This window comes from Aricia agestis, chromosome Z (genome assembly GCF_905147365.1).
Source record: "Aricia agestis chromosome Z, ilAriAges1.1, whole genome shotgun sequence".
Lineage (NCBI taxonomy): Eukaryota > Metazoa > Arthropoda > Insecta > Lepidoptera > Lycaenidae > Aricia > Aricia agestis.
In genome coordinates, this window is record NC_056428.1 from 4,472,234 (window position 1) to 4,498,712 (window position 26,479).

The 26,479-nt window shown below is 34.6% G+C and overlaps 3 protein-coding genes across 4 annotated transcripts; 2 read left to right on the plus strand and 1 right to left on the minus strand.

Moving 5' to 3' along the window:
- The first annotated feature begins 1,553 nt into the window (after positions 1 to 1,553).
- LOC121738701 (protein FAM166B-like) lies at positions 1,554 to 16,323 on the plus strand. Of its 2 annotated transcripts, none has more exons than XM_042130920.1 (5): positions 1,554 to 1,664; positions 13,760 to 13,861; positions 14,159 to 14,302; positions 14,918 to 15,126; positions 15,307 to 16,323. In XM_042130920.1, exons 1-5 carry the CDS (start codon positions 1,612 to 1,614, stop codon positions 15,537 to 15,539), a joined length of 741 nt encoding a protein of 246 aa, XP_041986854.1. In that variant the 5' UTR covers positions 1,554 to 1,611; the 3' UTR covers positions 15,540 to 16,323. The 2 variants fall into 2 exon arrangements, with proteins under 2 accessions (XP_041986854.1, XP_041986855.1); XM_042130921.1 differs by having other exon boundaries at positions 14,918 to 15,114.
- On the plus strand, positions 10,090 to 10,985 carry LOC121738702. The gene is made up of 3 exons (XM_042130923.1): positions 10,090 to 10,218; positions 10,291 to 10,392; positions 10,754 to 10,985. The coding sequence occupies exons 1-3, from the start codon at positions 10,134 to 10,136 to the stop codon at positions 10,969 to 10,971; spliced, it is 405 nt and encodes a 134-aa protein (XP_041986857.1). The 5' UTR covers positions 10,090 to 10,133; the 3' UTR covers positions 10,972 to 10,985.
- A 2,270-nt stretch (positions 16,324 to 18,593) lies between the features above and the next one.
- Positions 18,594 to 24,780, minus strand: LOC121738700 (RAB6-interacting golgin). Its single transcript, XM_042130919.1, has 4 exons — positions 24,579 to 24,780; positions 24,006 to 24,477; positions 21,877 to 22,017; positions 18,594 to 18,942 (listed from the first exon to the last, which is right to left on the minus strand). Exons 1-4 carry the CDS (start codon positions 24,649 to 24,651, stop codon positions 18,669 to 18,671), a joined length of 960 nt encoding a protein of 319 aa, XP_041986853.1. The 5' UTR covers positions 24,652 to 24,780; the 3' UTR covers positions 18,594 to 18,668.
- Between the last annotated feature and the right edge of the window lie 1,699 nt (positions 24,781 to 26,479).

Consider the following 26,479-nt stretch of genomic DNA (forward strand, 5'->3'; position numbering starts at 1 on the left):
TCATATAAAGGAAAATTTTTAGCTTCAAAAATGACGAAAGTCTGCCTATCGCTGCCTATTGGGTTATTATGTTAATAATTTTTTAGAAGATTTCGTGTTGAGTTATTTTTTGACTAATTATTAGTGATTTCGTTTTTGTGATGTTTAAGTTCAAAAAAGTATTTTAATGAATTAAGTAATTACTGATTTGCTTTTATATAATTTTAGAGTTCATATTGTACGTGCTGAGATACATAAATTTTAAGGTGTCATGTAAAACTACCGACTTTTACCTGCCCAAAGTGAGTGTAGTGTCGGTCACGTTTTCGGCTGTATTGTCGGTCACAATTTCTTTTGCTAATAAATATTTTTTTAAATAACTTACAGGATATAGGTAACCATTTTATAATAGTTTGTTTCATGCACTTTCGATAAAAATACAAAGTAGAGTTATTTAGCACACAGAGAGGAAGATTACTGGTGTTTACAAACACTCTCGGAAACGACTTCCTTTTGCATGTAGTGTCGGTCACGTTTATGTTTGACTAAATAAATGCTATTTGAAAACAACAGTGTACACCATTTTTTCTGCACAAGTTAGCTTATTTAATCAGCTACAAAGCCATCTTAAAATTAATATTAACAGCATGATAGTAACCATAATATATTACAAAATAAAACGCAAGTCGTATCAAATGTAGAGTCAGTCACATATGGAATTGCCCATTTAATACTTACCTTAAAAAATAATTAGTCTGACTTGCTCGGTTTTGAAGCCGCGCGCGCTACCTAATCGAAAAGTGTCTAAGGTTGGGTTGCACCAACCAATTTTAACTATAATTGTAACTTTAACTATAACATTAACTTCAACTACAATTCAAAATGTTAAATCTTTGGTTAAAGTTAAAAATGGACGCCATCAAGACGCCATATTTAACCATAACCAAAGAGCTCGACAAGGTTTTAAATGCACGTAGCGAAAAAAGGAACTAACGCTGTCATCATACAAAAACGCCATTTTTGACAGTTCTCCTTTACCAGCAGCGCCCCCGCCCACGCGCATTTATAACCTTGTTGGACCAGCTGTCATCTGTCAATTTCTCCGGTCAAAGTTAAAGTTAAAGCTAAATTTAGCCTTAACAGCTATACTTAACCATAACTTTAACCTTAACTTTAAATTTTAACCACGCCGGTTGTGCAACCCACCCTAAGGCTGCGTTTCCACCAGAGATGTTTTGCTAGGAATTAATTTAAATTAAATGTGTTTATAAGATCCAATAGAATCGCTGCGCTGAGCGAGGTCACGTTAATGAAGCGATTATATTGGTTCTCAAAAACATATTCCTTGCAACACATCTCTGGTGGAAACGCAGCCTAACGCCTAGGTGCAAAGCATGTAAATTATAAAACAAAGGAGTTTAGTGTTCTGTGATGTAAAAGCGCGGTAAAAGTGCGGTTTTGATTTGCAATAAATATTGTACCAAAACCAACCATGCGTGCGCAACTGTTATTTTCCCACGACACGCACCGAGTCGCGTGCCGCCTGCCGCGGCCGGCCCGGCCGTAGTCGCCACGCCAGTAGTCGCGAATGCCACACGGCGACTGCCGAACGCGATGTCGCGATGAGAAAACATGAACGAAGTCAGACATTATTATAACGAACCGAACACCTCGTTTATTCCTGGGTAAGATAACTTTTAAATTTTCACATACCGGTATACAGAGTGTTACAAAACTAAATTATAATAAGTACTCTAGAGGGTGTGTAATGTGTATATTGTGTCCATTGTATAGAGTTCACTGTAGGTAAATGTAGCACTCACTAAAACAGCCTTTTTTCGTGAAATTAAAAAAAATGTTTTTGAGCGCTGCTACTTTCACAGTGAACCTTATAAAAGGGATACATACCTACACATCAGTCACTTAATTTTGTTTCACCCTGTAGATAGCGCTAAGCTAACATTTAAAGAATTTATAATTAACTAGTTATTATCTATTGTTTGTTGGGAAAAGCAGACTAGTGTGTTGGACAAAAGTGTTGGAAAAACGTTAGTACTATTTTATTTATTAATATACATAAGTGCAACGGAAGTGTCTTGGCGGAACCAGAAACGGAAACAGATGTCAAAAGTAAATTTTAGCAGAAACGGAAACGGATGCAGAAACGGATGTTGAAAATCGCGCGGAACTTCCGCACTTGCGGAAACAGAAACAGAGATCCGTTGCATGACTACTTACTACGTAGGTAGGTTAAATTTTTTGGAAAACTTTTTTTTATGTACCCATTTTTTGTTTAAGTGCATTTATAGCACGAAAATTGAAAATTTATAAGTACCTACATAACCTTTGTAAACATTTGTAAACGTTTATTGCGAATAAAATATACTTAATACTTACTTATGTCAATTTCTATGATACCAGGGTCGGATATGACAAACCATGTGTGATGTGGGACAAAACAACAACTTTCGAAAATAGGTACTCGCGTGGTGAATAGGAAAATATTCCGTGTACGACAAATTCCTATAATATAAACATTCCAATAATATTATTATAAGTTCCAGAATACATACAAAAATCATGAAACAGCATGCTAACTTTCGTTTTATAACAATAACAATCGTGGGATTTTTCTGAAGGTGAGGGATAATCTTTATCCAATATTAGGTATATCAGTTATTTATAAGCCACAAAGCCACAAATGTAATACATACTTATAGGCTTTCTTAACGTATTATTGTACTGAAGAATTAAGTACCTACTAAAATTATATATTCGCGGGTTTTAACCAAAAGGCTTTTTGTTTCTTTGTTTTTTTTTAGGGTTACGTAGAATTAAGTACCTACTAAAATTATATATTCGCGGGTTTTAACCAAAAGGCTTTTTGTTTCTTTGTTTTTTTTAGGGTTACGTAGCCAAATGGCAAAAACGTAACCCTTATAGATTCGTCATGGCTGTCTGTCTGTCTGTCCGTACGTATGTCACAGCCAGTTTTCTCCGAAACTATAAGAGCTATACTATTAAAACTTGATAAGTAGATTATGTAGTCTGTGAACTGCATTAATTATTAAAAAAGCAAACGTCAAACGCAAACGTCAATAAACTTTCATGTTTCTAACTCAAGAAATGACGGACTTTCATTGAAACTTTCTACCCCAATTTCACCTCCTTAGGGGTAGAATTACCAGAAACACTTAAATACGTATCCATTCATTTTTAATCAGTAGCACAAAAATAAAGTTTCATGTTTCTAACTCAAGAAATGACGGACTTTCATTCAAACTTTCAACCCCAATTTCACCCCCTTGGGGGTAGAATTTCCAAAAACGCTTAAATACGTATCCATTCATTTTTAATCAGTAACCCAAAAATAAACTTTCATGTTTCTAACTCAAGAAATGACGGACTTTCATTAAAACTTTCAACCCTTATTTCACCCCCTTCGGGGTAAAATTTTCAAAATTCCTTCCTAAATGGGTGTCTACTTAATAAAACAACCCTACTCACCAAATTTCGTGGCTGTAACTTTTACAGTTTTTGCTCAGCGATGATGAATCAGTCAGTCAGTCAGGACATGTAATTTTATAAGTATAGATGTACTACATTAGACTACATTACTATGAAAACTACCAACGAAAATTGGTTTGAACGAGATCTAGCAAGCAGTTTTTTTTATACTTACGTCATAAATGAGGAGTCCACACCGCCCTTTTTTCATACAAACGTTGTCCTTGTTTCCTCCCTGGATAATGCTAGTAGAGTTATAATTTTTTTTCCTGAATATCTACGGCCACTAATACAACGACCGACCCTATGTTTTCTTTTTTTTTTCATAATTTAATTATTAAATATAAGATATGAACGTTCAAAAACCCAAAAAAATGGCCAGATTTTCCGCTGTGTTCAAAAACAGATTTGGCTAGATTATACAAAAAAAATAAAACAGAGGGACACAGCTCAAGCCTTTCTTTAATCTTCAATGAAAAAAGTACTTAAAACTACGGTTAAGTTTTGGAGAAGGAATCAGGGGACAACGAATAGTTGATTTTCTGCAGTTGTCTCTATCGCGTTCTGCGGTATAGGCTTGAGGTAAGGGAGCTATAGAAATTACACGTAGTTTTTTAGGGTTCCGTAGCCAAATGGCATAAAACGGAACCCTTATAGATTCGTCATGTCTGTCTGTCTGTCCGTCCGTATGTCACAGCCACTTTTCTCCGAAACTATAAGAGCTATACTATTAAAACTTGGTAAGTATATGTAGTCGATTTTGATATAAAAATTTGTTTAAAGCGTTGTTTAAAGAAGCAAAGATATTGTCTTTAAATGCTACTATGCAGATCACATTTATCAGCATCTTCATCATCACCACCATTAACCCATCCAAGATTCAAGCCCCATACGAGCACCGGTGATCGTGACAACAATAGAATAGCATTTCCGAGAATCCCCGATCAAAGGATTCAAATAATTATGCATCCTTACAATTATTATGACCTTATTATTTGTACTTTTCATAGTCATTTAGCTCGAGTCTGATGTTTTTGATCAATATTCTGTTTGACAAGCGATGTTTGTCGAATAGGCGCCGGCAGCCTATTCGGCAAACATCGCGTGACTTCGGCAAACTTCGGAGTTCGGAAAACGGCGCCGGCAGCCATTTTGGCAACCGGCGCCGGCGCCGGCGGAGGCAGTCCCTAATACTTTTTATTACAATTATTTTTAACCGACTTCCAAAAAGGACGGTTTACGTTAGACTGTGGATATAATATTTTTTATGTATGTTCAACGATTACTCCGCCGTTTGTGAACCGATTTTAAGGTAAAGACAATAGTAATATTATACTTAAATGAACTAAAAAGTATTAAATAATCCTTATTCTGTATTCAGTATTTCTGTTCTCAATCTTCATAATTTTGAAGTCGGTACCAGTCCTATTAATAAGTATAATATAAGTTGCAGTTATACCTATTCTGTCAGAGAACTGTCTATTATATTATTGAAAGCTACATTCAATGAGTATTAGATTCAAGTGACTGATCTGTGAAACCTTGATTTTATACTAGGTAAGTATGTCAAAAGCACAAAAGATAATTATTAAGTACTTAAAAATAATCGTTAAAATAAGATAATATGTCCTTTTTAAGGTGATAAATATAAAGGTAAATGATTTTTATTTTAGTTTTATGTTATTGTAAAATATCGATAAGCATATCGATAAATTTGATTCAAGCACTAGCGTATATGTAAAAAAATGTAATGAAAAATTTTTCTTTAAAATTTGTGTAATATAAGAACAATAGTAACTTTAGGTACGCAAAATATGAAAGTAAAAGGGAGGATTCACAATATTTTATTTGAAATAGAGAGCTAAAGACAGAATAAAGCAAAAATAAACACATCGTAGCAATTAGGACATGAAGATATTTATACGTGGGAGAGCCATGCTTCGGCACGAATAGGTCGGCTCGACCGGAGAAATACCACGTTCTCACAGAAAACCGGCGTGAAACAGCGCTAGCGCTGTGTTTCGCCGAGTGAGTGAGTTTACCGGAGGCCCAATCCCCTACCCTATTCCCTTCCCTACCCTCCCCAATTCCCTTCCCATCCCTACCCTCCCCTATTACCCTATTCCCTCTTAAAAGGCCGGCAACGCACCTGCAGCTCTTCTGATGCTGCGAGTGTCCATGGACGACGGAAGTTGCTTTCCATCAGGTGACCCGTTTGCTCGTTTGCCCCCTTATTTCATAAAAAAAAAAAAAGATTAATTACCTGTGAAATGTATATTTTTCAGAATTATTCTTATGATTTACACTGCAAACAAGTACAGAACAAGTAAGTAACCATTTTTAAATATAATAATATTTATTGAAAATAACAAACAAATTGAACAATTTGGAAATACCGAAAGGGCATAAAAACGATTGACGACTTTTGACGACCTGTCAAATAAAAGTTGTTACAATTTTCATTAGACTGCCTCTCTCTTTTCATCTTGTTATAATTCCATAAAGGATTTTCTTCTCTCTCGCACTCTTTGTTGGTCTATGCATTATAAGTTTATGCATTGTACAGTCATCAAACAATTGACGACGTGTTTTAATATATTATATAAATAACTACATTCCCACGTATTTTACTTTTTATTTCACTTTCAACTGCGATACTATGGTCTCCGCCTTAGTTTGGTCTTACTGTGTATTTTTTTCATATTATTAACTACTTAAATCTTCATTTTTGCATTACCTATAGGCATCGTTTTTATAACTTTAGGGCCTAGATTCTAGAAATAACTATTTACAACCCATAGGTTATACCTAGGTATTAATTAAGTTTAACCTAGATCTGTAAGACTGTAACCCCTTAATACACCACTGGGAAACCTATAGGGCACCAGTCTCTTGCGATAATTTGTTACTTACTACATCTTGATAACTGTACTACTTTCTTTTGTATTGTGGGAGAAGTTATTAAAGATTTTTGATTAAAAAAAAAGATCTGTTCACTGTGGAAATTGGCCTTTCAGTCACATTGTAGATTATTCAGGTTAAGCACACATAGAAACACTGAAGGACATTCTAAATATTAAACACCTGAGCAGTTAACACAGTAAACACAAACAATAGTCACGGAATACAGTAAAAATGTAGCGGTATTAGAACTTAACCTTGTAAAAACCATAAAATTATGACGATTATGACGAGCATTTGTTATTTTGATCGGTTCCAAACATTTGTAATTTGTATTGATTATTTTTGGAATGGCTCAACAATTTTGGTATGACGAAAAAGAGGGACAGCATTGTTCGCACGATAGCTATAAGGCCGAACAAGCTTGCACGCGAACAATGGGATATATTAATGCAATGTTTTCACTCTAGACGGCAGCACCAGCAGAAAACCAAACAAAAGGTTTATTCGACGTTTAACGTTTCTGTCAATACTTATTCTGATATGACGAGTGCAACATGTCGGATTTTGGTCGGCCAGCGGCCTGTTTACTGTATGTGCTGGTAGCGCCCTCTGCTCTGACCTTTGTATAACATTTCTTACTTTGACTCGAGTCTCAGCATTGGAAAATGGATATGCTCGATATAATGAACTATGAATGATTGATGATTTCCTTATCCTATCAAGCCCCATAAGGACTCCGGTGACCGCGACAACAATAAAATAACAATAGATTTCCAAGAATCCGCGATCGAAGGATAATTCATACAATTTACATCCATAATCCAATAACTTACATAAAGATTGTTTAACCTCTCAACATTTCCCCAAAAGGACAACGGCGACCGCGATAACAATAGTAATCACTAATCACTAATCAGTAATCACATTCTGATATCTATGATAGAAATCTATTGTCTCGTTTTTCGATCGAGGGATTAATTGAGGATAAACTCAAAACCGTAACTGTGTGCAACGTACCGTAACATTTACAGGCGTGTGACAAATACAATCGTTTCTAGAATTACAAAGACACACTGTTCTATGCTCATTAATCGCACTAGTCGCTATACAATCTACAAGACGTTTAATATACGTCCTACATGATACCTACCTGCCAAAATCCTGTTAGTAGTAAAATAAAATTAAAAGTAGGTACCGTAGCATTACTTTTGTGGAAAAACTTTGCATTTCCTTGTAACTTATAGAGTAATCGAAGCTAAATAATCCTTGGAAACCTTACATTAAAGTTTTATCAGAGTCATGACCTAGCCCAGGGGTCACCAAATGGCGGACCGCGGTCCGCATCCGGACCGCGGACCCATTGTGTGCGGACCAAGCATTTTCGAAGATGAACTTCGTTAAAAATAAATTTCGGTCTCGACTTACTGAGAACATCTCCATGATTTAATATCAATAGCTTGCAGAGAGATAATTAACTATAAACATTGGCACTTTTCTAATTGATAATATGTAAATACCTTTGTAATTTCCGTAATTACTTTTGTTTAATCTCTTTTTAGTAAAATGTGCGGACCGCGAAAGTCATTTCATCTCTCAAAATGGACCCCGAGCGAAACTAATTGGTGACCCATGACTTAGCCTATGTGCCAGGAACGGATCGCACGGTGCGGCCTTGCTACGTCGAATGTGATAACGCTTAATGATCACAGGATCGACAACACGATAATTGTCGTAAGTCATTACTTTCTGAGGCTTGATTTTAGAATCTTGAAAAACTGTTTGGATTTAAAAAATGAGAATTTAATATAAAATACAATAAAATGATCAAAAATATATGAAACCTTTAACCTAGCCCCTTTCTCGAAAATATGCATTTTGCTTGTTTCGATAGCGAAGATGTGAAAATTGTATGTGATTTGACATAACGAAGCTTTACTATTGTATTACATACAATTTACAATTCAGGGACAGCCCTTTTATGAAACGTAATTTTTAAACGGCCTGTAAATAGGAGGTCCTAAGGTTATTTCAAAGGTCCTATGTTCATCTACATGGATTTTTCTAGATATCAAAAATTATTCTTTTGTAAAGCAGCTTCCTTCAAAACTATTACTTATTTGAGGAGTAATTACACAGCGCCTTAGTTTAACCTAGTCACCTGTTTTATAGAAAAACGAACGTTCGTGTTCTACAACAGTTTGTAAACTTTTGCTAAATCGATGTTATTTAAAAAATAATAGCCCTAGAACAATTTTTTTATTACTATCAAGCTAATTTTTTGTGAGTAGCTTCATTTTGATAAGACAAACAACTTTTTTATCTATGAGTAGGTATATATTTTAAAAATGTTACTCTTAAATTATATAACTATTAAGTTTAACCTACCAATATACAAGAAATCAGCTGGTTAGGGTTCCGTTTTAGGGTTCTGTAATCAACAGAACTTGGTTGACTACGGTACCCTAAAACGGAACCCTAACCAGCTGATTTTTTGTAAATTGTAAATAAGTATAAAATAGGTAATTATAATTGTCCTACAAATAGAACAATTCATATTTTAGGACCATCAAATCGAAGTATGAAATCCTTTCTATCTCTGTTAGCTACCACTTTCAAGATTTTTCGCAGATAAAAAAGTGGTCTTATCAAAATGAAGCTACTCACAAAAAATTTGCTTGTTAGTAATTAAAAAAAATGTTCTAGGGCTCCCTGACTATAAACTTTAACCGCAAAAGTCTACTGCAATAATTGGTGGGTCGAAGTTTTCTTTGTATAAAAATAAATTTTCAGGGGCGGATCTAGCACGTCACGCAAGTGCCACCTGTGCTCTAGAGGCCCCAAATCTTTGATGTATAAATTATAAAAGTTATCGCTAGGATGCCATAAAGCAAAATTCCTCTTATTTAATGTACTTATTCGCTTTGTTCAATTATGCTTTTTGCAATAATGACATTTGTTCTATCAGTGTGTGATAAAGATAATGTTAAATAAAATAGACCGAGGTTGCCCACTGACTGACCTTTCTCCCTTTACGGGTCGTATTTCAAACAGCACGGTCAATTCAACTGGTTCACACATTGTACATTCCAATTTATGAATCAATGAATTGGAGTAAAGGATAATTAATATTTGTGATTATTGTGGCAAAGTCAAGCTATTTCAATTGTACCACATATTATTCAAACCATTTATGATAACCACATAATAATATAATTATCTTTGTGAGGTTTGATTTTGCATTACGTTTAATTATAGCTTTGACTACTACTAGTAGTATTGAGGTACTTCAATATTAGCTGCTCATACTTACAGGATAGATTTTATCTATAAAATATTCGCCATAATGTGATGGATGATTTAAAGTAATCCATGGATAACCAGGATCGTGGCGGTAATGCAGTTATTGGCTGGGGAAATGGGGTTTCCGCATAAACGACTTCCGTTTAGGTGGAAAATGATGAAGCACGTTCTAAATTCAAACGTCTGCGAATCATTGTCGATAATCGATATATCAAAGAATATAGTGCATTTTTCTCAAATCAACTTTAGGCTAATCAGGCTAGGGGATCTGATATTTTGACAAAAATATGTTTGCTAATTGCTTAATCATTTTTAATGGGAGTTTTAAGACATATTTTACAGAACCCTAATTCGTGTAACGCTTATGTAACATGAACGGTGTTATACGGCGGATGTTGTCGTGATAGCGTTTTCCGCGTTCGTGAGAAACCACAAATGGTAAGATGGTGTCGCGTCTGTGGGTCTTGTTCCTAATGTATGTTGCCATCGCACAGTTCCACCAACGATGCATATTTTTCAATGGCAAATGTGAGTATCTAGGCAAAAACAATCCTACTGCTATAGCATATGTTATTATTGTTTATATTATTATACTTGCAGGTGTGTCTTTTTGTCCACAAAAAATGCATATATACCATACTAGATGCGATGGGCGCACGAAATCGCAGAGAACGTGCGACGAACCACATCAATATATCCTCGGTAACTAGAATCTACTAGCATCTATTTTCTTTTTCAAATAAAGATATAAAAATGAGACCCTTGCCTCTATCGTGACTTGTGGCTGATTTGAAAAAATCCAAAGGTGAAGGAATTATTAAATCTAAATTGCTTGCTACACATTAATTTCAAGTTTTAATAGTTTCTCCAGCCCATACGAGATTTTCTCAATACAGGCTTAGTCCAGACTTTCAGCACACTTAGCAAATAGCATGCCCAGTTGGTGTTTCTATTATTTTGCATTTCTACGACAACTATGGTAAGCCTGCTAAGGAATGACTGGTCAACGTTCTACTTGATAAAGTTGAGACTGATCAACATACTTAATTATATAATCTTTCAGGTTACACCTGCGGTTGGTCCAGATGCGATTGCAGCGGGGATCTTGTACTAGACGAGCAAACACACAACTGCGTGGATATTAAAGACTGTCCTACCATGGTACTATCACGTCGGAAGCTGGAGAAATACAGATACAAAGAACAGAAGAAGAATCGAAAATATCATAAATCGAAGCGAATAAGAATCACAGAAAACCCGTTGGCGGAGCTGGAACCTTGATTCCTAATATCTCCGTTATTTAGTTAAAAATTATGTTTTGTTACAACTTATAACAATATCTATAAAATACAATTTATTATTCTATAAATCATTTATTGTTTAATTTTAAGTTTCAAAACTTAGTTTTTTGTAATATACCTTAGGCATATTTCGAAGAAATGTGTGTCAAAAGAAATGTTAAAGTATCCAGAACACGAACTACTTAATTCAAAGTTTAAAAGCGCAAACCAAGTAAACCAGTAATGTACTTTTGAGTTCCCGTATTTGCTTTCTTGAGTAGACTTTAAAATTTACATTATTAACTCCACTCGGGCCGACCTGTACCAGGTTGGGTTAAATTATCGTTATTTCTCTTCTGCTTCGTGTTTGTAAAAGAAAGGTTAACAAACGCTTAACTTCAACTTTGATTGGCAAAAGGCTTTTTGTCTCTCTTTTTAACCGACTTGCAAAAAGGAGGAGGTTCTTTATGAATAGGTACTAGGCGAGCACACAGTCCACAGACGAACTTGACAAAGAGACTACAGTGACATAACATCTACTTATCTATAAGTTCCATAGACTGTGCTACTAGTTTGGTACAATAGGGTTAAAAATAGTTCGTATGTAACTGTACAAAAGATTGCTATTATTTACCGAAGGTCATGGGCATTTGGGCACAGTTTACTAACAACTAACAAGGTATATTAGGTAAGAAGTACACGGTATTATGTTCAAGTACATCTATATATTAATACGTGAGAGAAAAACATTGTAACCCTTTTTACGAAAAATGGGGAAAAAGTTATAGTTTATATGGTGAAGGAGTGCATCGAGCTAATATTATTTTAAAATTATGCTTTTATCATATATATTTTTAACAAATAAAACGTTACACACACTACGACGCTACTACAGGAAAAATGACAGATTTTTGAGTGACAAGCCTATACATACGAATTATACTCTTTTATTTATGGTTGAACACTCTGTCTGTCTGCTGACAACAAGTTGACAAATTGAAAATGGATTATTGTTTTTTTTATTTAATTTTAGATACTATTAGACAATGCTTAAACGGCCAGTCTGAGATTTTTGGTCGGAGATTTTTTGAGAAAGGTTGAGTAATTTTTGTAATGTTTAAAAAACTTGTAGCAACAAGTGCCCCGCGATTATTATTGCCACAAGACCCTGTAGAGTTTAGACCTATTTACTTTTGTAAAAGTGGACTAGACATTAGAGTGTCTAGTGTCTAAAAAATTAGAGCGGTGCCATCCCTTCGCGATGTCATGTGTGTTATGTAAACAAACAATAGCTTATAACACGAAACAATACATAATATTGTGTTACCACTGGTTTCGTACCTCTACCGCATTCGCTTGAATGATTCGCATTGATAGATTTCGTGCATCTCTCAATTTTGTTAGTCATCTTTCTATTATTTTGTTATTAATTTAACCGAAGTTTACAAGTTTTGGACTGAATATGATCTTTATTTTAATTTTATTTCATGGGATAAGTATATCGGACACGCTATATTATGCGCAAATAGGAACTAAAGGGTGCTTGTCCTATAATAACACCTGTGAGTATTTAAAAACTTTTTTAGAAATATTTTAAGTTGAAGTTATAGTGCCACAAAAATGAGGTACCGTTGGGATTTAACTTTAGTATGATATTTTTTTCACTTATAATACTCAAATAAATTTCATAATATTTAAAACAAAGTTTGAAATTACGTAAATGAAGAAAAAGCCTTTTCAATGGCGCCGTACATATATCTAGCGCGGCCAATGAGTTTCTAAATATCATTGAGCGCGGCCCAAGTGGCCCAAGAGGCCCAAAATCTGTCATCATGTACAGCGGTAGATAAGATATATGCCCCTTCTTCTTTCAGGTGTAAATGATTGCCCCGTCTTTATGCATAGAGTAGACAGCGAGTGCAGACCGACGCCCTCGCAGAGAACCTGCGATGAGCCGGTTGCTGTGTCTATGGGGATCATCTGTTATTGGTCGAGATGCGATTGCGATTTCCCATTCGTCCTGCACCTTCCATCAGGATACTGCTTTTTATATGAAGATTGTCCATGAAGTTTTGAATAAAATTATGTAGAGACTAAGAAATTGTTTATTTGCCTTACTCTTTACAATTATATCAAAATACATATGTGTTTAATACTGAAGGCAAACTTTAACCGGTGTAGCTATATGTTCCATCAAGTAATAAGTAATGACACATTTTTTGGGTGACTGACATCAATTTCCCGAACATCTTCACGATGGATATATTTAAGAATATCTCCTGAATTTTTTCCAATTTTCCCAAATTCAATTTGTAAGCAATTTCATCTGATACTTATCTAGCGTTTCAGATTTCAGATATAGAAGATAGTAGCAAAAATATATTATTATTTATTATATTACATATTTTAATTTTTAGGTTTGCAACACCAGTCTAAGTACATAAAGGAGTAGGTTCACATATTTTTAACTGACTTCCAAAAAGGAGGAGGTTATATTATGTTGTTATAAGACCTTTAACATACTGTTTTCATACAATTATTTAGCTCTGAATAATGATACCTATGTTTACTTTCCTCAGGGCCGGTTTTAGCGCTATCAGCGCCCTGGGCGAGATATCTTCAGCACCCTGGGTGCTGGTAGTGTTGAAAAAATTGGCGCCCCTTTTGTTTGCCTTCGGCGTCCCTTTTAAACTGGCGCCCTGGGTGGTCGCCCCTCCTAACACCGCTACTGACTTTCCTCATAAAATATTAGCGAGGTTCGATTATTTATTTAACATTTTTCATTCCAGGTACACGGGACATTGCCCTCTACTAAAGTTTCGGTATGGAAAATGCTACGGCGACAACACGCGACAAATATTAAAAGAAATACGAGCGAAGGGTTTATTCAAGTATGTATAATATGTAGCATGCAACTCCCCAACAAACATTTTTACCTAATGGTACAAAAGAAATGGCCTGATGTTCAGTCAAGGGACCCAAATTCCAAAATTCCAATTCCAAATACAAACACTTGAGCTAACGACATTGAAACTGATTTTCTTGCTTGCTTCACTCTACAGTCATAAGGACGAAACACGCGCCTGTTATTCCTCTGTAGATATCATTACTCATTAGTCATTAGGCAATAATGATTATAAAATAGCTATGTGGATTTTAACTATTATTCTTCCATTTTTTTTAATCAGAAAGCCCCTGCAATACCGTCCCGGTGACAATTACGAACTGACCAGCCAGCAACCGCGACCACCGATAGAAACTATGCGACCGCGAGGACCGAACTCCGGGTACATGATCGGCTACACGGGATACGTACCTGGGATGAACTTTACGTAAATATCTCGTATTCTATTCTACATGTATGATTATCTTATATCTTTAAACGAGCAATTGTTGTATATATATATATATATATATATACAACAATTGCTCGTTATATATATAGGGTTTCGGGGGCGATAAATCGATCTAGCTAGGAATCATTTTCAGAAAATGTCTTTTTATTCGTGTTTTATCGATAATCGATAAACTGAAAAATATGACTCTTCCTGACATCTATTGGCGAATAATAATACTATTTTGTTAGCAACTAATTGTTTTAACGACCAGCAGATGGCGTTATTAAGTAACACGAAGTCAATGAGTGTTTGCTATACCGAGCTAAGCTCGGTCATCCAGGTACTAATGGTTAAATAGAGGTAGATATCCAAGAAGATATTTGTAAGTTGTATTACCCTATATAAGCTAATATAAGCAGCTTTAATTGTAATTTAGCAACAAACTTTGATCATAAGATCCCCAAACCACATAAACTGAACCCATCAATTAAACCTAATCAACAAATCCGTTTTTTAATAATAAATAGATCCGAGCCTAAAGGGGGTGTAAACTTTAAGCGATTGACGCTGATAATAATGAGCTAAAATGATCTTGTAATACTTTCTCAGGTATGGTAAATCATACGGACGCGCAGCAGACGACTGTATGGCTAACTTTAACGTTAGTCAGAGCGAGTTGCGACGACAGACCGACTTAAATCGAAGCTACATCAGAACGAAGAGCGCCCCCAAAATGGAGACCGTGCACTCCAGAGACGAGATACGAAGAGACCTCGACCGATTCGTTGAGATCAACAAATATAAAGGCAAGTTATACCGTAAGTAGGAATGATTATAAAGTCGAAGATACACTACCCTAATAAGATATTGCGGCAAAACTATCATTTGCAAAAATAAAAATCTAATTCAGAAATTACAATGGCAAAAATAATTTTAGTAAGGACCTTATTAGAATTAATTTTACCATTATCCTTATAAAACCAACCTTTGTGTTTCAGAAAACACAATCTCACCAGAATTCCCCCCAATAGCGGGCTATACTGGTCACATACCACGTATAAAAGGCTCAGAGGCGTCGTTAAGCCAACGGTACCACTGCGCTGCTAAGCGGGGCCTCGAACTTATCAAAATGGAGAAGGCGAAGCGAAGAGAACTAATAGACGCCGATAACAACGTAAAGGCCATTCTAAAAGAACAAGGAAAGAAGTATTCTTATTGGAATTGGGGATAGCATACGGGTCGAAGGATGTTCTTTAAAAAGTGCCGTTGAATATCCTTCAGTTATTTGGGCATATGTGGTCGGGGCCCCAGATTGAAGTTATGACCCAGAGGCCCCAACGCGAAGGTGTCTCGATAGTCGATAGTCTTATGAAAAATTAATAATAAACATGTAGATATTATAAAAGTAGAGATCTAGTGTTGTATCATGTCTCTGAGTGTTACAATTTCTAACAAAGTTTAGATGTATTTAAATATTAATTACTTAATGTCGTAGTTTGGGCACTTTTTCATATTGCCCCTTTTTTCAAAACTAGCTAACTACGCCACTGATGTCCATTATGTAATTTTATTTTGCTTAATATGTACTAGAACTAGAAGTTAGAACAACCAGACAAGTCATAGGTATAGGTATTATTTTTCATGTCACCAAAAGAAAAGACGAGCCATTGGCAATATTATTGGGATATTTTTGAATGAATGTGCGCCAAGTTACGTGAGGTGTTTATGAGATTTGACATGAACCCCTCCCGGGTTCGAGTCAAATCTCATCTAATCTCACATTGGGGAGTGTGGTCTCGGCAAATCTTTTCTCAACAAAATAATACTATTTTGGTCTATTTCATCCAGATTGTACGTATGCTTAAGTTTTTTTCTTAAGCGTAATCGTTATACTATTAAGAGCATTCACAAATTCGTTTGAAAGAAAATCTACTGACTGTCAAACCAAACGTTTAGGTACGTAAGAAACAGAAATTTTGAAAAATCTTACGTGAGATTGGTGGGGGGGTTGAATAAAATCTCACGAAATCTCACCCGGGGGGTTCCGTACCATTATAGAGCAAAATTAGGCCAAAAAATGTTTTTGTATGGGAGCCCTCCTTAATTTCAAATATTAAATTACACATAATTATATAACTAAGGACTTTGAGAAAAATTTAAGTACCTACCTGCTGCCTTTATTGATTTTTGTTGTATAGGAGCCCGACTTAAATATTAATTTTATTTTGTTTTTAGTAGCTTTGTTGTTAATATAGCGCCAACAGATATACACAATCTGTAAAAAATTCAACTCTCTAGCTATTACAAAACAAAATGGGGAATATGAATCTTCTAATTATTACTGATAGAAGCGATTATTCTCACTCCAACATACACCAGCAGAATTTAAAGTGCGTTTGATGCGAAATAGGCTTTGGTTGTAAAAAAGAGATTGAATATAATGTACCTTTGGAAGTTAAAAATTTCCTCTCGGATTTCTTGTTAAAACCCGATTAAGAGATGTGTTGTGTAAATACTAAATAGTATGGCGAGCATTTCAAAAGTATTCTAGAATACTTCAAATTGTTAATGCTTTGCGTAGGATGCACATGTAGGACGGTAAAATCATCACAAATTTTAGACAGAAATAATTTTAACCGACTACAAAAAGAAGGTAAGACCTTATAGAATTTTATTACTCTTCTCTTGCCACCAGTGTCTGAAAGGTACCGTATACAAAAATATGTTTTTTTTACCGACTTCCAAAAAGGAGGCGGTTGTATGTATTTTTTTATGTATGTAAGACGATTACTGCCTAGCATTTTGGCGTCTGATTTTCAAAAAATTTTCAGTTATTAGTTTACAGGTAAATTAATAGGAATTAGGAAGTGATAGAGTCAGTATTATAAGAATAGATACGGACATAGTAGGAGTCTACGTAGTACTTACTTACTTAGTTTCGAAAATACGATCATAAAAGTGAAACACTATTTAAAAAACCGTAGGTTTAGAAATTGTTGCAATAAAATATATTTTAAACAATTACATTGTTTTATTGAGTGTTACTCTTACTTAGTTACAATAAAATCATATAATTAATTTGTTTTAATGCTTTGTATAAAGGCTTGATTAATTAATATTAAACTAAGCTATAAATGAATCTTAAATCTATGTGTAATTGACACATTTTTCATAACAATAAGGTACGTTAAGGCATAATTTTAAAATAATATGTAATATGTAAGTATGTAATTAAAAACATTATTGCACTATGTCATGTACTAATGAGCACTGTAATACTTAGTTAAACATTTGAAACAGATAATATTATAGTAGAGGAGGGGACTATTTTTGTAGTTACTCGAGCGTCATGGAGACTTAGTAGGTTTTGTACATTAGACAAAACTGATTAAAAAATAATAAGAGTGTTTTTTATTTTAGATGTGGGTTCAGAAACTGCACAGCTATTTTAAAGTTTTGAAAAAGAAAATATATTCAGAAAATTGCTAATTTAAGTCAGTTATAAATATATTTTAGACAGCAAGGACTAAATCATTTAGTTTAGTGCAAAATAAAATATCTGCGAAGCTTAGTTAGGAAAATATGAAGCTTTACTTTTCATATTTTAAAATGTACTACAGGCTTACCAAACCTTCGAATCGTCAGTGCTTTATATGGAAGCTTCTTTGGGGTATACTAAACATCCAGTATCTTAATCTGACAGATCCGATGACATTTCAATGTAAAAAAAAATTAACCCACCACATGAGAAATCTGATTTCTATACCATGATAACTAGACACATGTCGGAAGCCTACACAAGCTTAATTTGACACGCTGGAGCTACTCCCGAAATCCCCACTTCCCCACCTCAACTATTATGTTTGTCATGAAATATTGACCATGTACCACACGTCATTGCTCAGTTTGTAAAATAATTTTTATTCAACACCTCTAAGGCTTGGTTCACACGGCACAATCCTGCACGTTTTTTGCAGTATACGACATACGTCTTAACTAATACATCTTATATCTTAAGTAATTGTACTGCAAAAAAACGTGCACGAAACGTGCAGGATTGTGCCTTGTGAACCAAGCCTTAGCCCGGGCGCGCACTATCGGCCAAGCCGCGGCGGCCAGGCCGCTGCGGCCATTGGGATATATACCTTAGTATGAAACCGCCATAGACGACGCGCACCTGGCCGCAACGCGCATAGCGGCCACACCATACTTTCGATGGCCGCCGCGGCCTGGCCGCTAGTGCGCGCCCGGGCTTAGACAATATTATATTTAGTAGATCTTTAGAAGTTTAGGTTAGTATGCTTAAAAAACCAAGTTCGGAATATTTCTTAGAGTCATTTCAATATTAAAAATAGTTCTGTCAACTATCTGGCAATGCCACAAATTTTCCTGTTTTTTCATCTACTCCATCTATAATGATCGGACTCTCATCTAAGGAAGTATTACTACTGTGAACATCGATTTTGGAACTGGCAAGTTCTAACATTAGTGTTTCTAGTTTCTCTGCTTTCCGGGTCTCATTATGTGTGATCAATGTACATAAATGTTCTATCAGCAATTCTTTTTTTTCTTTCTCCTTTTGAAGATTTATTTTTGCTTGTAAAAACTCCTTCTCTACTTTGAGGTATTGTTTTCTGGAAAATAAAATGACTTACTTATTTAAGATAAAATGTGATTGATGTTCATAAAATAATAAAAGCTACAGACTATCTACTATTTTATCCGCTGCACTCAGGGACATTTTCATGATGATTAAACTTAAAGAACAAGGGGCATTTTTGTATGGAAGCCGTACCTAAGCTGAACATTTTATTGTATGACGTTGACGTAAAATCTCTAAACCGTGGGAGAAAAAAGTTAACGAGGGTAGAAGGTAAAAAAAAATCACAAAAAAAACAACCTGTATTATTGCATCAGTTTATAGTGTTGACTGATAAGAAATCACTTCTGTTAAGTAATGGGGATTGTCCAATTTTTTTTGATTTAGCTCATTACAAAAACATTTCGAGGAATAAGGTCAGTGATCGTTTTTCTGTATATAAACGAAAAAAATACCCATTAGTTACTTATATTTTTGAACAAATATGTTTAACCTTTCTTTGACCTTCGATGGCGTTAAATTAGCAATAAATTCGACCAACATTACGTTTCGAACTTTTGGTAAGCTTCTCGTATCAGCCATACAACATACCAGCCATTATAAATAAGATTGAAAGGAAAAAACATACTGCAGAGGTCAATTATTGGCCGCCGATGATGACGTCAGAGCGAAACTTTAAAAATTTATTGAGAAAAAACTAGCCAATGAATTTCAAAATTATTTAATTTATATTCTTAAAATACCCTATTTTAACGAAAAAAAATATAAAAAGTACATGTATTTTTTTTGGACAATGCCCATTGTATATTGCAAACTTGATTGCTTCATATTTTAAAGGAATGTAATGAGAAAACAATAAGATGCTAAAAATCTAACCTTTCCTTTATTTAATCGTATATTATCACTTTGGAGAAATCCTACTTAATACTAATATTATAAAGGCGAAAGTTTGTTTGGATGTATGGATGTGTGGATGTATGGATGTTTGTTACTCTTTCACGCAAAAACTACAGAACGGATTTTAATGAAACTTTACAATAATATAGCTTATACATCAGAATAACACATAGGCTACAATTTTAACCGACTTTCAAAATGGGGGAGGTGTTATGTTCGTTTTCTTATGTTCAACGATTACTCCGCCGTTTGTTAACCGATTTTCAAAATTTCATATTCACAAAAGTGGCGATCTGATATCCGTAAGTAACCGAGGGAACTCCTCAAAACTTATAGGGAGACATTAAGGCGAGGATAAAGCCCAATTTGTTATTCCGTGACTCCCGGTTTACCTAGTTCCAATATAATAACGAAGTGTTAAAAAATATGAGATATAAAGCACAATATTCAAAATACCTTAAACCATAAACATTTTAATAAAACGTAATACTTTGGCTGTAATTAATTTACAAACTTACCTCCGAAAAAACTCTATTTCATCGAAATATAAGTATTAACTAGGATAATTGTACATTTTATTTGAATAAATTGTTAGTAAATCTATATTAAAAATTCTTTAACCGAACAATTTTGTTTCTTAATATTTATTTCCAAAGATATTTAAAAAAAACAGCAAAAATAGAGAAGATCCGCCCGAGAACCTATAGTTTTATGCTAAGCTAAAATGAATCTTATTGCGATGCGCATACGCTTGGTCTTTGGTTGTGTGCAAGGTTATCGTTTTTGATTGAGATTAATCCCCGCCTTAACAAACAGTGACTTCGGTTTCGTGAGAAGTATTCTAAGCATATGCTACCAACAAGTAAGATTTTGCACCGAGATATACCTGGTATACCGTGGTTCGGAAGGTGCTGAGAGAACTCCTGATTCTTTATAGATAAAAAGTTACGGAGCTTCGGCGTTGTTTTAAGAACAGAAAGCATATGCTACTATGCAAATTACATTCATCATCATCATCATCATCATCACTACCATATTATACCATTTCATAGTCTTTTAGAACGAGACTCGAGTTTGTCAAGCGATAATTAAAAAAAATCTATACCTACCTAATATTATAAACCTGGAGAGTATGTTTGCTTGAACGCGTCAATCTCAGGTACTACAGGTTCGATTTAAAAACTTATCTCAGTGTTAGATAGATCATTTATCGAGTAAGACTATAGGCTATATTATATTATCACGCTAAGACTAATACGACCGAAGAAACTCAGGAAAATTTTAAATATAAAACACTATATTAAAATAAATTGCTGTCCTCAGGTTTGCCATATACGATTACTTTCCAGAAATGATTCCTTACCAGCAACACTATAAATTGATGCAATAATACAGGATGTTTTTTTGTGATTTTTTCCTACCTTCTACGGTCGACCGTCGTTAACCTTTTTCTCCCACGGTTTAGAGATTTTTCGTCATACAATAAAATGTTCAACTTTTCAAGCCCTTTTGTTTGATATATGTCTCAAAGTGCTACATTAGTGGGTACGAAGTGCCCCCCTTCTTTATTGAAGAGTTTGACAGTTTTCGCTGCGCCCGGCGCGGCCACCCGCGAGGCGTGCTTGTTTCATGTCACTGCGTTGAGCGGGCAGCCGCACCGGGCACACGCTCAACGCAGCGAACGCCCATTAAAAAATTACAGTTAAGTAATTAATATTTGTCTCTGAGTGCAGCACATATAAACTAAGCTATGAATAATAAAAACTGAGGAAACGTAACTCCCGTACTATTACCGTTTTAAATGTTCCTTTCGAACTGTCATGTAACGTCAGTCTGATGCCGCTCAAGGCCACCTAAATATTGCAAATGTATTGAAATGTGTACCTAAGGTACACTTTTTTTGTCAAGTATTGTAGAGCATGTTTTTTGACGGAGTTACTTTTCCTTAGTTTTTATTATTCGTAGCTTTAAAGTGATTTGTATTACAAACTATTTTTCATAACTTTTGATAACTTTCGGCGCAAGTTCTAAAATATCATAAGAACTTAAACAAAACAAATTAAATACTTACTCAGCTTCAGAATATTGAATACAGGCTGCATCAATCTTTTTCCTTAACATCGCAACATCTTTAGACAACTGGCCATCTAGAACTTCTAATTCCTTTTTTATTTTTTCTAATTTCATAACCTCCTCCTCTGTTTGTTTTGTCCTAAAAATATACAAAACCCATTCTAAATAATGGCATTTATTTAACAACCTTTTTTGTTAATACAATGTTTTACCATATAGGCTTCGATATAAGTTTTAAGAATTTGTTTGCCATGTTTTGTTACATGTTTAGAGCAGAACTGACGGTTATCTAATGGGATATAGATAACAGAATTTCAGAGATAAGGATTATAGTAAGTTGATCTACTGATCAGTACTACATAACCAAACTCTTGTGAAAGAGATAAAAATGGTTGTATAGACATTTTCCTAGTTCTATGAACTAGGAAAATGTCTATACAACCTTTACACTACATACACTATTTCAATTAATTTTGAACTAAATGTAAACAAATGTATGGGCACTAATTTACCTATCACTTAATATTAACCATGTTATTTAGATGAAGCGTAGTGGCGCTTAATATTAACCATGTTATTTAGATGAAGCGAAGTGGCGAAGAGTCCATATAACCCGATTCCCATCGGCTTCCCTTTTGGAAAATCTAATCCATGGGCCAAATACATTTTTATCTAATAAATATTTTACATACCTACTTAAAAAACTTTGAATTCACTAAACGCCTACAAAATTTTATATGCAATAAATTTTTCTTTCACTTGAAATAGTTTGAATTAATAATTAATCACCTACAAATTTATATAGGCAATGCAGGCCATCTCCGATAGAAGCCGATAAATTAGCGGGTTATTTCTTCATACAACGATATTTCATAGTACGCATCTGTCCTTTTCATTCCTGTGAACTGATCGTCATGTTCTGTCTCGTTCTACCACGCGCTAATATACTCGGAAATAAGCCGATACAGCCGATAAGAGAAAGATGAACTTCATGAAGTAAAATTGTTATGAGTCAAATGGCGGATGAGTGTTTGTAAACAACTTGTTTGTTTTGTGTTTAACTGTCGAATGTAATTTGTTTTAGCGTTAAGAAGACTGCAGTGTCGCGAATTTAAATAAATTTGTATTGTGATTTGTAAATTGTGACTCGTACAGCTGAGACTGTTGTCTGACAGATTAGTTGCTGTCGAAGGAAACTTCGTTTTCCAAACTTAGTTTTGAATGACCGTATGTGCCGTCACGCATACAATTTAACTCAGAAGACATTTTTCAAAGTTTACAAACTTTAAACTCGAACATTGTTGAACATCAGTGCTGAGCGTTTTGGTAAGTAGATTTTTTACTCCGGCTTCCCTTCCGAAAATATTTACCCTTCGCCACTGATAAATACAATACTAGAAACACAATAATTATACTTACCACGGGCGTAGCCAAGTTTTTAGTTTCAAGAAAATAAAATTAATAAAAGTACATAAAATAACCCTTATATTCATAAGAAAAATATTAAAAATGTAAAAATATACATCTTTAAAACCACATATTTTTTTAGTGCAATAGTTACTAATAAATGAGATATGCCGCACACCTGTAACTATGTGTCCTTATTTTAATTTTATGAATGTTAATATCTTAACTTTTCGGAGGTGGGGTTTGAACCCCCAAAACCCTCCCCCAGGCTACGCCCGTGATACTTACATAGACCTACATAGACTTATACTGGACTAGACCATTTACCCAGTTTAAAATACACAGTAAATTTTTAAGCTAACAGATACATTTATTTTTTATTTTGAAATCTAAATTTCTAAAACTACAAGTTTTAGAAGAGCAAGCTTTTATTTATAATTATTACATTCCACAAGTGATTCAAATGAAGGATGTTACTATCTATGACTCATGGCTAATATTAGATACTACTGCCTACTGTATATCAAATTTGCTAATAAACTTTAACATTCATGACAATTTAAGTTCAACTATTGAATACTACAATTATACTTTAATTTAACTTGATCTAATATTTAGAGAATCTTAATAAATATGCATTATATACATATACTTAATAAAACTTAATAAATATCCATTATAATTCTATAATTGAATATAAAGAATTAACAGTTTTCTTACCTATCAGCCAATGCCTTGGCTAGCATTTCTTTTCTCTTCTTGTTTTGTTCCTCCATTAACTTCTGCCTCAACTGTAAGTCCTCCAGCTTGGCTTTATGTGTCTCCAACTCATCTTCTGTGTAATTATCTACACATCTAATAACATCAGGAGTTACATTTGTGCTGCTTCTTCTACTATCTTCTTTATTCTCAGCAAGTGTATCTTCTTTGTTTTCTTTAGGGAGAATTTTATTTTCTTTATGATAATCATCTTTTTCTTTAAGAGAATTCTCATTTTCTCCAAGAGAAACCATATTTTCCTTAGGACTTAGTTCTTTTATTGGTGTAGGTGTTTTCAAACTTAGTTTGCACTTATCAAATGTGGAGTCAAAAGTTTCATCAGCATCCAATGACAATGATGATGGTTTAGTTTTCTTACGCTTGAACCCTAGTTTATCAATCTTCCTTACATTTTGAGAGTTGTCTAGTGAAACTGTAATAAATAATCATAAGTTATAGAATAAATATTTGATAATGCCTCTTGGTCTGGATTTATTTGTTAAGTATTCAGTAAAGTTTATATAGTATTTATACCATTATTTAGCTCTGCTTCGGATGTTTTCAGTCGCCTCAAATCTTCTTCACTAAAGCCGGTGAATGTATTCATTTTTTGTGTTCTTAGAAGACTTTTTCTATAAACCTATTTTTCTAGTTTCATTGGTATAATTTCTGTTATTTAACGATTAGTAGAAAAAACTTTAATGAGGTACGCTAAATAAAATGATTTTTATCTGCCTAATCTAAACGCTGACATAATAAAAACTTAGAAAACGCTGACATAATAAAAACTTGTCATGCTGAAAACTGACAACTGAAAGAGTTTTGGCGGCCATGATACTTTGAAACTTCTTCTACTTTTTATTGTTGGTGTGGTTTTTATTATTTTTTCCCAAATTGTGTTATTTGGGTTTTCGATGTTCATTATTGGTAAAATATTGGCCATTAAATATCCGTTATCGTGCAAAAGTGCAGGTAAGATGTTGTCAAAACCAAAATGTATAATTCCTGTGACATTTGGTGTGAATAACTGTAAATAGGGCAATTTTTTCCGTGATTTTTTATATTATTGTATCTTTTCAAATTGAAATGTATCAAGTTTTACATTCTTTTGCCCAATTTTGTAGCAATTAATGATGGTATTACCGATAGTTTTCTACCCATACGCCATCTAGTTAATAAAATGAAAACTGTTTGACAATCCAATTAAAAATATAAGAATATGCCTCATAATTAGGGAGTGCCTCCGCTGCCGGCGCCGGCTCCCAAAAATATCAGTAATGGGAACCGGCGCGCGGCGGTAAGTATACTGCCGGCAGCCGAGATATAAAACAGCGGCTGCCGGTGCTGGCACTCAAAATCGGAACCGGTGAAAATTTGTAAAACGGTTCCAGTGCTGATAAACAAATTTTAAAAAGAAATAAAGTACAGCTCCCAACGCTATTTACTGATTAATCTATTGATTGATAAAACTCATGTACAGTTCGACAAGGCTTTAATTGAATGTGTCAATGGGCACTGCTGATAAAGGAGAACTGTCAAAAATGACGTTTTTGTATGATAGCAGCTTTAGTTCCTTTTCTCGCCACGTTCATAAAAAGCCTTGTCGAACAGTAAAACCGAAGTTATATAAATTTTATTATTATTATTATTATATGCATCCTCACATTATGACCTTATTATTTGTATTATTCAAGTCTTTGTCTTTATCTCAAGACTGATGTTTTTGATCATTATTCTGTCATTTGACAAGCGATGAACTAGCCCAATAGGCGCCGGCAGCCTATTCAGCAAACATCGCGTGACTTCGGCAAATTTCTGAATACGGCGCCGACAGCCATCTCGGCGACCGGCGCCGCGCTGGCAGCGGAGGCACTCCATTGTATTTAAAATATAATTCTTATTTAAATAAAACCAAAAACCGACATGGACCCAAAAGTACTGTTACATAAATATAAAGCTTAGGCCAAACCCACGCGACCAGGCGACTGCGAAGCGGAGCGTCAAGTTGTCAAATGTGTGTTTTGTATACAAAAATACAAAACACACATTTGACAACTTGACGCTCCGCTTCGCAGTCGCCTGGTCGCGTAGGTTTGGCCTAAGCTTTATAATTTATCATCATAAAATCCTTGATATTATATGATGATATATAATATTAATATCATCGGATATAGCCATAGATAAAGTATTAGACCATGCGCGCACGGGCAACTTAGTTGCTCGGCGATTTATTTGTCTCTTTCGAAAAAATAATTGCCATGTCGTCGGGGTGCGCGCACGAGAGCGACAGCAACTCGACTTTTAACAGTCATCAACATGGATTTGGTCGAGACGGCTGTGGTCGTTGCATTCGCTATAAAAACCGAAGAAAGCGTCGAAAAATAGAATATTGAGTGCATCCACTATGGAGCGATCGGCTGACTCTCGGGAAATTT

Bases quoted from the DNA above. Each gene is read 5' to 3' on its own strand.
- LOC121738701 (XM_042130920.1), top strand. From the start codon at position 1,612: ATGAACGAAGTCAGACATTATTATAACGAACCGAACACCTCGTTTATT. The intron at 1,665-13,759 runs GTAAGATAACTT...TTTTCATTCCAG, and splicing joins AACACCTCGTTTATTCCTGG to GTACACGGGACATTGCCCTC. The intron at 14,303-14,917 runs GTAAATATCTCG...ATACTTTCTCAG, and splicing joins GTACCTGGGATGAACTTTAC to GTATGGTAAATCATACGGAC.
- LOC121738702 (XM_042130923.1), top strand. From the start codon at position 10,134: ATGGTGTCGCGTCTGTGGGTCTTGTTCCTAATGTATGTTGCCATCGCA. The intron at 10,219-10,290 runs GTGAGTATCTAG...TTATACTTGCAG, and splicing joins CATATTTTTCAATGGCAAAT to GTGTGTCTTTTTGTCCACAA. The intron at 10,393-10,753 runs GTAACTAGAATC...ATAATCTTTCAG, and splicing joins ACCACATCAATATATCCTCG to GTTACACCTGCGGTTGGTCC.
- LOC121738700 (XM_042130919.1), bottom strand. From the start codon at position 24,651: ATGAATACATTCACCGGCTTTAGTGAAGAAGATTTGAGGCGACTGAAA. The intron at 24,478-24,578 runs GTATAAATACTA...TATTTATTACAG, and splicing joins CGAAGCAGAGCTAAATAATG to TTTCACTAGACAACTCTCAA. The intron at 18,943-21,876 runs GTAAGTATTTAA...TTTATTTTCCAG, and splicing joins ATTCAATATTCTGAAGCTGA to AAAACAATACCTCAAAGTAG.